The 12,775-nt window shown below is 38.1% G+C and overlaps 2 protein-coding genes across 3 annotated transcripts in view; one reads left to right on the top strand and one right to left on the bottom strand.

Annotated features, from left to right (window-relative positions):
- Positions 1 to 5,945, top strand: part of LOC109216099 (mitogen-activated protein kinase kinase 3) — a 7,517-nt gene extending 1,572 nt beyond the window's left edge. The window contains exons 4-10 of the mRNA XM_019380228.1: positions 183 to 401; positions 489 to 626; positions 742 to 909; positions 2,168 to 2,281; positions 4,636 to 4,743; positions 4,952 to 5,043; positions 5,436 to 5,945. Coding sequence (XP_019235773.1) covers positions 183 to 401; positions 489 to 626; positions 742 to 909; positions 2,168 to 2,281; positions 4,636 to 4,743; positions 4,952 to 5,043; positions 5,436 to 5,796 — 1,200 coding nt within the window. The 3' untranslated portion in view covers positions 5,797 to 5,945. The remainder of the gene's footprint in view (positions 1 to 182; positions 402 to 488; positions 627 to 741; positions 910 to 2,167; positions 2,282 to 4,635; positions 4,744 to 4,951; positions 5,044 to 5,435) is intronic.
- Positions 5,946 to 6,266: 321 nt separating this feature from the next.
- On the bottom strand, positions 6,267 to 8,822 carry LOC109216101. 2 transcript variants are annotated; one of them, XM_019380229.1, is made up of 6 exons: positions 8,667 to 8,822; positions 8,513 to 8,583; positions 7,321 to 7,369; positions 7,095 to 7,201; positions 6,789 to 6,865; positions 6,267 to 6,700 (listed from the first exon to the last, which is right to left on the bottom strand). In XM_019380229.1, exons 1-6 carry the CDS (start codon positions 8,713 to 8,715, stop codon positions 6,448 to 6,450), a joined length of 606 nt encoding a protein of 201 aa, XP_019235774.1. In that variant the 5' UTR covers positions 8,716 to 8,822; the 3' UTR covers positions 6,267 to 6,447. The 2 variants fall into 2 exon arrangements, with proteins under 2 accessions (XP_019235774.1, XP_019235775.1); XM_019380230.1 differs by having other exon boundaries at positions 7,321 to 7,409; positions 8,667 to 8,815.
- Positions 8,823 to 12,775: the final 3,953 nt, after the last annotated feature.

Below are 12,775 nucleotides of genomic sequence, written 5' to 3'. Positions count from 1 at the left end.
CCCCCGTAAAAAAAAAAAAAAAAAAAAAGAGGAAATAACATAAGCCATGAAGCATCAAATGTGCAGTATCAACATGTAATCATATGGTAAAACTTAAAAGAATGTATGTGCATGTTGGCAAGTGAATTTATGGAACCATGTCCAATTTTCTATTCACTGAGATATTTTCTTGTGCATTTTAGGAGAAAAGGCAACAACTGCTTACTGAAATAAGGACATTGTGTGAGGCACCATGCTGCCAAGGTCTTGTTGAGTTCTATGGAGCGTTTTATACTCCAGATTCTGGGCAAATAAGCATAGCTCTAGAGTACATGGATGGGGGTTCTCTTGCAGATATCATAAAAGTGAGGAAGAGCATTCCAGAAGCTATCCTTTCTCCAATGGTTCAAAAGCTCTTGAATGTAAGGACTCTTCTTCAACTTCTTTCTTTAGTGGTAGTCTTAGTATCGTCCCTCAGCTTTATTGATAGAACTTCTCTGTTCTTTAAGGGTCTCAGTTATTTGCACGGAGTTCGACATTTAGTTCACAGAGACATAAAGCCGGCGAATCTGCTTGTCAATCTCAAGGGGGAGCCAAAAATAACAGATTTTGGCATTAGTGCTGGCTTAGAAAGCTCTATTGCTATGGTTAGTTAAAGGAGGTTACGCCAATATCCACTTCTCTTTCTCCAAGAAATGTATTATGAATATCTTCAGGCATATCTTATTTCAGATTCATTCCTTCTAATTTTTGTATTTTCAGTGTGCTACTTTTGTTGGAACAGTAACTTACATGTCGCCGGAACGAATACGAAATGAGAATTACTCTTACCCAGCTGACATTTGGAGCCTTGGGCTTGCACTGTTTGAGTGTGGTACAGGTGAATTTCCATATACAGCTAATGAAGGACCTGTCAATCTCATGTTGCAGGTCAATCCTCTATTGCTATTTATTTCTTACCAATTTGTTCTTGATTATGTTAACAGGATTTGCAACTGAAATCTCCTCTCCCTCCAAAAAGGCTATAATACGCAAGTCTGATATCCTAACGCTTATAAATTTGCATGATCTGCTATGGAACTTGTTGATTTTGTGCATTGCAGAGTTCTTCTATATCTTCTTTCCTTTACATAAGCCTTTAACTTGCTGGAAAGTCATTAGGTCGCAAACCAACTCAGGTAGAAACAAACATCTAGAAACATGAAGTTTCCTCCTATTTCTGTGGTGGAATAGGGTATATCATCCAAAGAAGAGAGAAGGGGGGGGGGGAGGGGGGGGGGGGAAGAGAGAGAGTTAGAAAAAAGATCACTGTTTTCAGGGCATTAAAAGAGCATATGAGACTGATGCAGCTGGGAAGCTTACTATTTTGGACCCGGGTGCTCCAGGTGATGTGGATAATGTTCTTCAGAGGAGGACGCCAATGATGAAAAAAGAGTCAGACTGCAAAAGAAGCAATAGCGACAAGCCTGCAATGGTTCAGATTTTGATGGAAGATAACAGATAACTGATGATGTGTGATAGAAGTGGTTGATGATAACATATCCCCTCAGATCATTGGAAATAAAGAAGGGACTAACATGTAAATTTCGTAGTGATCAGACGAGGAAAGGCGAAGGTAATGCAACTTGAATAGGGAAGGCAAGAAGGTAGTGAACCAAGTATAAGGAAAATCTTGTGAAGAAAAATAAGGGCAGCAGCACAAGAGAATTGAACTTCAAGAGTTAGAATGTAACATCAACTACAATGAGAAAGGAGATAAAGGGAAATCAAATTCAGGGAAAGAAATTGTATTGGAATGAACCATTGCTTTCCTTCTATCTTTTGAATTTGTGGTGACAGTTAAATTTTGTTTGATAAAGAAAGACTGGGCTTGTTAAGGTCGTAGTGGATAGTTAATACGAACAGGTTGCATCTCAATGCTCTTTTATCATTTATTTTACTGTAAAAACTTACTGGTAATTTGCCCTGTTATTGTGGAACTGCATATACGGATGGAATTATAAACGGATCACCAATTATTTGGTCCCAGTATGTTACCATATCAGATTTTCTGAATTTAGATATCAGTTCAGCCCCTGTTAACATGTTTGGGTCACTTTTCTTTCAGATATAATCTAGATGAATTGCATACACTAACAGAGTCCATCATCACATCTCATCCTTGTTTTTTTCAAAACTTTGATGGCAGATCCTAGATGATCCGTCTCCTTCACTGTCAAGACACGACTTTTCACCAGAGTTCTGCTCGTTCATTGATGCTTGCCTCAAAAAAAATCCTGATGACAGGCTGACGGCAGAGCAGGTCAGTATAAAGGCTTTTCCTTTACAAGCAAGTAGATCACAAGAAGGGGAACTGGAAGTTTTACACATTCTAAAGAGGCAAATGCAGCTATAAAACCAGAATTAGTGACATATACCTCTTGAAGATATGATGATCACTTGTACACTTCATATGTCAATCTTGAACAAAAAGGAATTCACTCTTAGGGAATATTATTCCTCCACTGCATTTTATGTGAAACAGTTTGAATATGTTCTGAATCTGAGTTTTATGAGGCAAGTTTTACTAGTAAAAGTATGAAAAGGTAAAAAGTAAAAGTTAATATGTCTGTATGATGAGGGAATCATCATTGTGTACAATTGAATTGGTTAAATGCATCTGAATTCTCGAAAGAAGTAAGAATTCCATAAAATATTATTTTTTCATAGAACCATGTTAAACATTTGAGAGGTCCTTCAGAGGTAGTAGGAGTTATGGTTCCCTTTTAGTAATTCTCCCATTTTATTTCGTACGGGAATGGGCATAATACTGCTATTGGATGACTACACTCAGAATTTCCTGCGTAAAAGGATTACGCTTAGGAGAATTATTTTATATTCACACTACTTCATGCATGTGGTGTTTCTGGCGCATTCCTGAAGGAATTTGAAAATAGGAAGGTGCTCTGGGCTTGCCAGAATTAGTGCTCCATTTGACCTAACGCTCGATATCAGACAGTCAATAGATAGTGCACATTTCACCCTATCTTTTGAGCAACCGCCAAGGCACTGTGATGCTACTGGAAGCAGAATCAGACTGTCAATTTTACTCAGTCAGCTGGAATAATTTCAGTTTTAAGTTACTAATCTGTCTACTGTTTACCATTCTCCTGATAAGTGCATTGGAGTTCAGGGCAATTAGGACCCCTTGATACGACTTGCGAACAATTGCTTGCATACTCTCAGATTATTTGGGACTTGAGACTCTGCTAGCAATTGTTTGCAAGACGTATAATGGTACTAAAGCACTGGAGACATGCGATAAGGAAGGTTATGTAAACAAAACATGCGATAAGGAAGGTTATGTAAACAAAACTTCTGGTCTTCATGGACTTGGAGCTTCTGGAGGCCTTTGGATGGCCGATTTCTTGTTAACTGTTTTGAAAACTTAAGACCATATGCCAGTGAGTTCATAGTCGATGGCCTTCAAAGGACGCTTAATATTTTGAAGCCAAATATACCCAATAAGGAAACTCCACCTAGTTTTCTTGGTTTTGCTGTGAATATGGTCAATATAGACGTCTGAACTTATATTGTGCTGCAAGCACTGGTTACGGTCTAATAGAGACTCTCTCCTTTAACCTTTTGTCACGCTTGCACGTATACAGATGAAGAGCAAATATGCTACAAGGTCTCCCTTATTAGAGATGGAGCCATGTCTTGGATGGTGGGATGATAAAGCATAACTGTGTGGTTCTCCCTGGGCAAGAGGAAGTAGATGTGAAATTCCCAAAGAGCTTTGGAAGGTCAAATCTGCCGGAGAACTACTTCGAAATTGAAAGGCAGATAAGGAGATGAAGTGGAAAAGGAAGCAACTGTAGAAGATATGCAGAGAGAACAAGCATTGCTAGACCATGCAAGGTTCAATTCAGTAAATGAATCCTGCATCAATTCAGTCCGAAAAGTTGTCTTCCAGGATTGCTAGAACTACATGTGCAGTCTAATGAATTTCTGATTCTTGTTTAGGTCAATCTCAGGCATTTTACTTATATACAGAATTTGTTTGTCAAAGGGACAATTACAGAAGAAGTCCAAGGATCGACTTTAAAAAAAATAGGATTCCCTTGATATTATTGCTTATTCGATATTGTAGAAATGGTATAGATGGTTAAAACTTCAAGTAGGAAACAAGACTTTTTCCCCATGAAACACTGGTTGTGTGTATGATTTCATCTGGTTAGATGAAACCAGTGCTGCTTGATGAATTGATTGTCTGAACCTTATGTATTTGCCTAACCGGCGGGCACACGTTTACTTTTCCTTTTTAAATAAGGTACAAGCGTAAATGAGCATATATTTTCATTGAAACATGGGACAACTGGGGAAGGTGTTTGGCATTATTTTATACAGCTTTCAGTTTTTGGAGCTTAATGGACATTATGCACTTGCATATATATTCATTGAAATTGGAACTACTGATTGCGTATCACTTATTATTGTTGGAACTAGATATGGTTTTTATTTGACCTGTATGAAATGGGTGGCTGCAGTTACTTTTATGTTCATCATAGAGTTTTACTGATACATTAGGACCTTTACTGCTTACAATGATGAAGGTATGTACAAAGTAGACCAGTTTAAGATCGCATGGTGGCTCATGCTCCTCTTTAATTGCAGCTTCTTTCACATCCATTTATTACCAAGTATACTGATTCTGCAGTGGACTTGGGTGCTTTCGTCAGAAGCATTTTTGATCCTACACAGAGGATGAAGGATCTGGCAGATGTGAGTTTTCTACTTCATATTTACCTTTTCAGTAGCTCTAATTCCTTCATTTGGTGAAAAATCTGTTAGAATTAAGATGTCGTTGAGGGCATGGTCCTGCCTGTTTGCTGTATTACTTCTGTTAACTCGCTGTCAATCAAAATTACAATAGGCTAAAACTTTCGGGAGTAGGTGATACTGAATTCATGTTTGTTGTTTGCTGTGTCAGATGCTGACAATACATTACTATTTGCTGTTTGATGGATCCGATGAATTTTGGCAGCATACCAAAACATTATATAATGAATGCTCCACGTTCAGGTATGACATATTGACATTTGCGACTTCAAGTGTAGACTTGTTTGTTGCAAGGAGAAAGTTGATTTTAGTATTTTTTAACACGCGTAAGAAGCACCCGTACAAACATATGGATACTGTGGGACCTGGCTCCTAGTGCCTAGGTCTTACTCTGGGAAAATTGTGGGATCTGAGGAATTTGAGGCTCTTTGTGCATACCCTTGAATCGTATTTCATGAGACTTCACTCATGCAGTTTTGAGCATAGTTCTTAATATGTGTCTCTTTGTATATATCAACACAACGACGAGAGCATCTATATTTAAGGCTCTTTGCAATCACGTTTTATGATTTTTTGAAGCTCTTTGTGGTCCTCTTGACTTTACCTTCTAACTTTAATTTTCTATGACGTCTAAGCTTTGGCGAGAAAGAATCTATTGGTCCCAGCAATATCTTTTCAACCTTGTCCAATATACGGAAGACATTAGCTGGTGAATGGCCTCCAGAAAAGCTTGTGCATGTTGTGGAGAAACTTCAATGCCGTCCTCATGGTCAAGATGGAGTAGCAATTCGTGTTTCTGGATCTTTTATAGTTGGGAATCAGTTCCTCATTTGCGGAGATGGTATGCAAGTTGAGGGTCTGCCAAATTTAAAAGATCTCTCTATTGATATACCCAGCAAACGGATGGGGACCTTTCATGAGCAATTTATTGTAGAGCAGGCGAACATCATTGGCCGTTATTTCATAACTAAGCAAGAACTTTTCATTACTCAATAGAACTCTTCCTGCAAAACTCTTGAGATCGTGGATGTGTTTGTAGTTCACTGTTCCTGTAAATGGAATGAAGAGTTGAGAATCAACTCTAGGTAACGCCCACTGTAAAAGACGCCAATTAAAATATGGTTTTTCACTTGATTATTTTTTCTTTTTCCTTCTTTAAGCCTGTTTTTCACTTGATTATTTTTTCTTTTTCTTTCTTTAAGCCTCCCCCTTTTGTTAAACCCAATTGACACGAGATGTTAATACTGGGGCCTCTTGTGAACAGCACTTTGTATGTCAGCTTGTGAAACTCTCTCTCTCTCTCTCTCATTATGTATTATTTTTTCATGATCCAGTGGTGAACCTACAATTCACTTTACAAAGGAAACAGTACGTAGTAGAAATAGAACTCTCATCTAATTTAGGCTCTCCCCATGCATGCAGGGGAGGGGAATGCTACACTGTCAATTTTGAAGGTAAAAGCAAACTCCAGTATGAATTGCGGCTGCTCATCATCTGTAAGCATGTTAAAACAAGCAAGTCAGAGTTCTTGATTAGGATGGGCACATACACCAACTAATGATGCTCATTAATTCAAGCACCTATAACTGATGTTTTCTCGATTCAAACACTCTACTAAGCATCATAGACAAATAAATCCTAGCAAAATCAGTCATCATCATCAGAACTCTCATATGCAGCAAGCAATTTTTTCACTGGATTTTCTATCTCTGTTCTAGCTCCAGCATCACTTGGTCTAGCTGGCAAAGTTTCTATCTGCTTCTCATGATCGGCATCACACTTGCCACTTGGTGCAGCATGTGTACTTGGATGAACAAGAAAATCATTCCCATTGGATGGGTTAGAGACTTTCGGCTTCTTAGATTTGACTTCTACAACCCTTTTTAGTAGATCTTGTTGCCTGCAGCCAAGAAAGCTCATGCGTTGAGTTGATTCCCAAAGATATTCTGGGTGATTGATCTGCCTTGGATTAGAAGATAAGTTCAAACCTGATCCCACTCTTTGGCTTGGGCTCAACACGAAGCGCCAGAGGAAGTAATGCAGGTGAAGAATCAGCAACAGCTTTGTTTCAAATTGTTACGGAAATCACAAACTACCACATGATTACATATATAAATGCTCTCTTGTTTCCCAAAGTCACAGCCCTTGTATTATGTAAGAGAAAATCCATGTGATAAATCAGTCCAAAAAAACTTCACAATTATATTAATGAAATTCAGTTGTATCATAAGCCAATAAACAAATCATTCACATGCAAAATGAGATAAAATCCAAGAAAACAAACAAAAGGATATTTTGAATACTTGGAATGCACGTTTTTCAGTGCGGCGCAGAAGGCGTTCAGCGTCCTCCTCAGCTTCCATCTGTTCCTTGAGATAGAGCAGGTCATCACAGTCTAGGGCTGCATTTTCAAAACTTACACAATTCTCAAGAAACTATGACACTTTATTATGTGTGAAAATTGCAGCAAAAAGAAGAAACAGAAAAAGAAAATGAATCAAGCAGAGCAAGCATCAATACCGCCTCTTCCATGAAGGTAACCTCCACGTTCCCCAGCAACATCTCGCATCTGAAACATATCAAGCACCCAGTAGGACAAGCCAAGATCCCTGCCAGGGCATGTTATCAGACCACTCCCATGATTTTAAGAGGATCATTGTGTAATCTAGGCCTGAAACTTCTCTACTGTATTTTGACTTTCTTTTTGGATAAGTTACAAGGATTCAAAAACATACCAATTTGGTGTAGCAGTGCTAAACTTCTCTGCAGAATCTTTATATGCAGAATATTCTAGCAAAGACCTCTAAACTGAATGCTAATTGCTGGTGCAATCAAGAATACTCTTTTAATTCTTTGTCTTTTTGATAAGTCTCTGCTACTTAACTCCATCCAGATATCTAGCACTATTTAGTCAAGACATGTTACTCTAGTTGATTATAGTCTTGTAAGATGTCCCGTGTTCATTTAATGTCTGGTGGAGGAAAAAAAAAAACAGACTGGGGAGAAAGACAAAAGGATTTCCTTAAGTAAGAGGATGTAAAGCCGAACTGGTGCTCAGCGTCCAAGTTATTTCGGTAAACCTTCCAAATTTAGACAAGAGGACGTCTTTTTTCTTTCTTTGAAAGCTAGAACAAGAAAATAAATCCCTTTATTCTCGTTCCAGCTTATAACAACAAACAACACGCAGATGGAAGAAGATTAAATGCTGCTGAGTAAGAATATCAACAATCTTCAGAATTAGATCATGATGATTACAAATATACGGGCCAAAAGAGCTTTGCTTCTCTACATTAATTCATTAACCATTTAATATCAGCATATGCAGGGACGACACCACCTTTAGCTAAGGTCGTCGAAATATTATATTGTATATATAAGTAAAATATTAAATTTAGATGTATATAACATATATTGAACACTATTTGCCGAAATTTTTTTTTACTTCTTTTAAATCTGAACACCCTTGGAAAAATTTCTGGCTTCGCCACTGAGCATATGTAAAGCGCGATTTACTATACCAAATCATGAACCTTCCTTACCATATACTCTGGAGTTCTTCAAACAACTAAAAGCCTTTTATGTTATTACAGTAATTGTCAACTCAACATTTGAAAAATAAAAAAGTAGAATAAAAGGTAAATTCGTGGATTGAAAACAAATGAAAAGGTAAATGGTGAAGTGTGATAAGTTTAGAGAAGCGGGATTGGCTAACCTTAGAAACCATGCGGTGAAAGGCAATTTCCTCGTCATCTATTTTATCCTTTCCTTTACTAAATTTCTTATCTGCAATTTGATTGCATGTTAATGAAACCATAATCAACAAAAAAAAAGGGAGTCTTTTGCATGAGTTAATGGGGCAAATGTACCTTTAGGATCTGTGAGATTGGTATATTCTCGAACTTCTCTACCAGCCATGGCTGCAATTGAAGACACTAACCACCGATTATTGATTCGGAGTAATTTTATTACCAACGTCGACGAAATGGGAGATATTAGGGCATGTTTTCTTTGCAATCGGGTCGTTTATCCTCTATCTGGATTTGGAACAGCAGTCCTCATTCGGGCTCAGTTGGCCAGCCCAACCCAACTCAGAAAAATCCGAAAAATTTGTTGGGCTTTTTTTATTTTTAGCCTGCGCCAGAAACTATTTACATTCTGTAGCCGAAAAAGTGTATAGAATTTGTATAATTTTTGTATATAACATAAAGAACGTATATATATAAAAAAAAAAATATTTTTTCGACTATTATTTTGAGAGAGGCTATACAATGTCATTTTCTCAATTTTTTGTTTGGATGGTTTCATAATATATTATTTGTACGGTATTGTATTGTATAATTTATTTTGTAAATTAACCTTCTGTCCTGTAGAAGATACCGTACATAGTTAAATGTTTGATTCTCTATTGACTTGTGATATTTAGCTTAAAGTATATATATTTATATGTATATTGCCTCATATTTTACTCGTGTTTCGTGAATTTTAGATGTAAAATATATTGATTTATATTAATTTGTGATGTTTTTATGTGTAGGAATCATCCGGAAGCAATTGGGGGCGAAAGGTGCGAGATTAGAGCCAAAACTGAGGAAAAATGGAAAATGTGGATTTCCACCGCCACAGGCAGTGCCCCACGCCACCTGTAGCGCCATGGACTGAATGTTCGAATTGCCAGCGGCCCACGCTGCCCTGGACACTGGTGAGGGAAATTTCTCCAACTTTACCCGGGACAAGGTTATTTCGTCCCTAGACCTACCCAACGCGTATAAAAGCAAGACTAGGCCTATTTTTAGAAGGGAGACGCCACTTTGAAGAGAGAATACACACGGGAAACATTCGGGAGCGAGGATATCTCAACTTTCTTCATATTTTCTTAGTATTTTCAATTATCCAACACTTGTGAAATTGTTGATATTATCATATGCGGATAAAACCAATAGTTCTGGGATTGTGATTTAGCCATGAATATTGTTGTTTAACGTTGACTTAACCTTAATTATAATTTACCAATATATGGTTGTTTCTTCAATTCTGTGATTAATTGCTTAATTGTCTGGCCAGCAGTTAGGTTCTATTTATTATCTATGTTATACTTGGGAAAGCCATATTTAGATTAGAGAAGAATTAAAGAGAGCACGATCTTAACTCTGGAGGGGGGGGGGTGGCGGATTTGTGGTTAGGATAGGAATATACCTAGTGACCATGCTTAACTAAATATCGTAATCTTAATGCATTTTTAATTGATTGATTTCATAGGAATGTAGGCGTTAATCTATTTTGAATAGGGGAGTAGTACTTCGGGAGAAGGCTATGAGAGCAATTGTTCGATTAATTAGCAACCATAAGTGAATTGTATGAAAGGGAGAATTAATTAGAACACAATAGGATTGGTGAATCGATCACAACCCTGGAATATTTGTCTCACCTGAATACACAACAACCATTTTGCTACTTGATAATTTAGTTACTAGTTAGAATTATTGTTTAGTATAATCACACTTTTGAACTCGAATTGGCTCGATTGAATAAAAATCTTGGTGAACTTAGTGGGCAGTTAATACAAATCTCTGTGGGTTCGATACTAGACTTATCATTTTATTACTTGTACGATCACGTATACTTGCGTGTGCGATTGGGAGCATCAAGTTTTTGGCACCGTTGCCGGGGATTTGAATATTGACTACTTTATAGTTTTTACTTTAATTGTTTATTGTCAAGTTTAATGTTACTTAATTGTTGCTCTGCTCTCGGGAACCTTGATTAGATGCGAAGGGTCTGAAGCCAGGATAGACTTCAAGGCTTTGACCCCGAACCTGAGAGAACATTTCATAGGAGGTTGAGGGAAGCAAGGGATACAAATAATCTTCAGGCACTCATTCAATCTCCTATGAACATGGCAGATGAGCAACATATGGCTGTTCAGGAGGTGGCGATGCCCATCATTGCTAATGTCACCTCCACCATTGTGAAGCCCAGAATCACTGGGCATTTTGAGTTGAAACAGAGCATGATCCAGCTACTCATAATTAGCATTTTGAGTTAGGATAGGAATATACCTAGTGACCATGCTTAACTAAATATCGTAATCTTAATGCGTTTTTAATTGATTGATTTCATAGGAATATAGGCGTTAATCTATTTTGAATAGGGGAGTAGTACTTCGGGAGAAGGCTATGAGAGCAATTGTTCGATTAATTAGCAACCATAAGTGAATTGTATGAAAGGGAGAATTAATTAGAACACAATAGGATTGGTGAATCGATCACAACCCTGGAATATTTGTCTCACCTGAATACACAACAACCGTTTTGCTACTTGATAATTTAGTTACTAGTTAGAATTATTGTTTAGTATAATCACACTTTTGAACTCGAATTGGCTCGATTGAATAACAATCTTGGTGAACTTAGTGGGCAGTTAATACAAATCTCTGTGGGTTCGACACTAGACTTATCATTTTATTACTTGTACGACCACGTATACTTGCGTGTGCGATTGGGAGCATCAAGTTTTTGGCACCGTTGCCGGGAATTTGAATATTGACTACTTTATAGTTTTTACTTTAATTGTTTATTGTCAAGTTTAATGTTACTTAATTGTTGCTCTGCTCTCAGGAACCTTGATTAGATGCGAAGGGTCTGAAGCCAGGATAGACTTCAAGGCTTTGACCCCGAACCTGAGAGAACATTTCATAGGAGGTTGAGGGAAGCAAGGGATACAAATAATCTTCAGGCACTCATTCAATCTCCTATGAACATGGCAGATGAGCAACATATGGCTGTTCAGGAGATGGCGATGCCCATCATTGCTAATGTCACCTCCACCATTGTGAAGCCCAAAATCACTGGGCATTTTGAGTTGAAACAGAGCATGATCCAGCTACTTCATGTGAATAGGCAGTTTATGGGTCTTTCACACGAGGATCCACAACAGTATATCCTGAACTTCTTAGAGATTAGTGATATTTACATCACTAACGGAGTCACTATAGACTATGTGAGGCTCGCGCTTTTCCCGTTCCCTCTGTTGGGCGAAGCAAAGCGATGGCTGAAGGCAGAACCATCTAATTCTACACATCATGGAATGATCTAGCAAGGAAACTTTTGGCAAGGTCCTTCCCTTAAGGCAAAACTACAAAGATCAGAAGAGAGATAGTCGCCTTCAAACAAAAAGCGGGGGAGTCTTTATACTCATCTTGGGATAGGTTTAAGGGGTTGCTCAAAGACTATCCTCATCACAAACAGATGAACGAAGTGTTAGCTCACACTTTCATAGAAGGGCTACATCCCGAGACAAAGATTGTGGTAGATGTTGCAGCTGGAGGTCAAGTGTTGGAGAAAAGAATTGATGAGATATATACGTTATTGAACAAATTCTCCAAATGCAATCCTGATTGGCAAGGAGAGATGGGCAAACACACAGTGCAAAAATCTGCAGGGGTTCTCGAGTTAGATGTCGTCTCTGTATTATCAACACAGATTTCCACATTGACTAACCAAGTCAATCAGATGACCTTGGTTATTAACAAGCAACAATCCCAGCCAGTGCAACATGTTCAATTGTTTTGTGAAGTATGTGGAGAGGGTCATACGAGCGACTTATGCCCAGTTAATCCAGAGTCTGTCTGTTTTGTGGGTAATGCAAATAAGGGCCAGAAAAACCAGTATGGGAATATTTACAATCCTAACTGGAGGAACCACCCAAACTTCTCTTGGGGTGGAAACCAAGTTGCTCAGAATCAGTACAGACCACAAGTACCTCAACAACAATATAGACCACCTCAGGCTGAACAACATGCTCGACGAGTCACCTTGTGGAAATGATGAAGACATTTATGGCTGACCAGCAGGCCTAAACAGCAGAGATGATGAAGAAAGTAATGGTTGGCCAGTAGGCCCAAGCCGAAGCAATGAGAAATTTGGAGCGACAAATGGGACAACTTGCTAGTGCCCAAAATATTCAACTAGTTGGAGCT

Source organism: Nicotiana attenuata, unplaced genomic scaffold (genome assembly GCF_001879085.1).
Source record: "Nicotiana attenuata strain UT unplaced genomic scaffold, NIATTr2, whole genome shotgun sequence".
NCBI lineage: Eukaryota > Viridiplantae > Streptophyta > Magnoliopsida > Solanales > Solanaceae > Nicotiana > Nicotiana attenuata.
This window is presented reverse-complemented; position numbering and strand designations above follow the sequence as displayed.

What these genes read in the sequence shown, in the direction of transcription:
- LOC109216101 (XM_019380229.1), bottom strand. Translation starts at nt 8,715, where the DNA reads ATGGCTGGTAGAGAAGTTCGAGAATATACCAATCTCACAGATCCTAAA. An exon ending in GTGCATTCCAAGTATTCAAA is followed by an intron (nt 6,866 to 7,094) that starts ATATCCTTTTGT and finishes ACAATTTGAAAC; the next exon opens with AAAGCTGTTGCTGATTCTTC. An exon ending in AAGCCAAAGAGTGGGATCAG is followed by an intron (nt 6,701 to 6,788) that starts GTTTGAACTTAT and finishes TCTTGGCTGCAG; the next exon opens with GCAACAAGATCTACTAAAAA.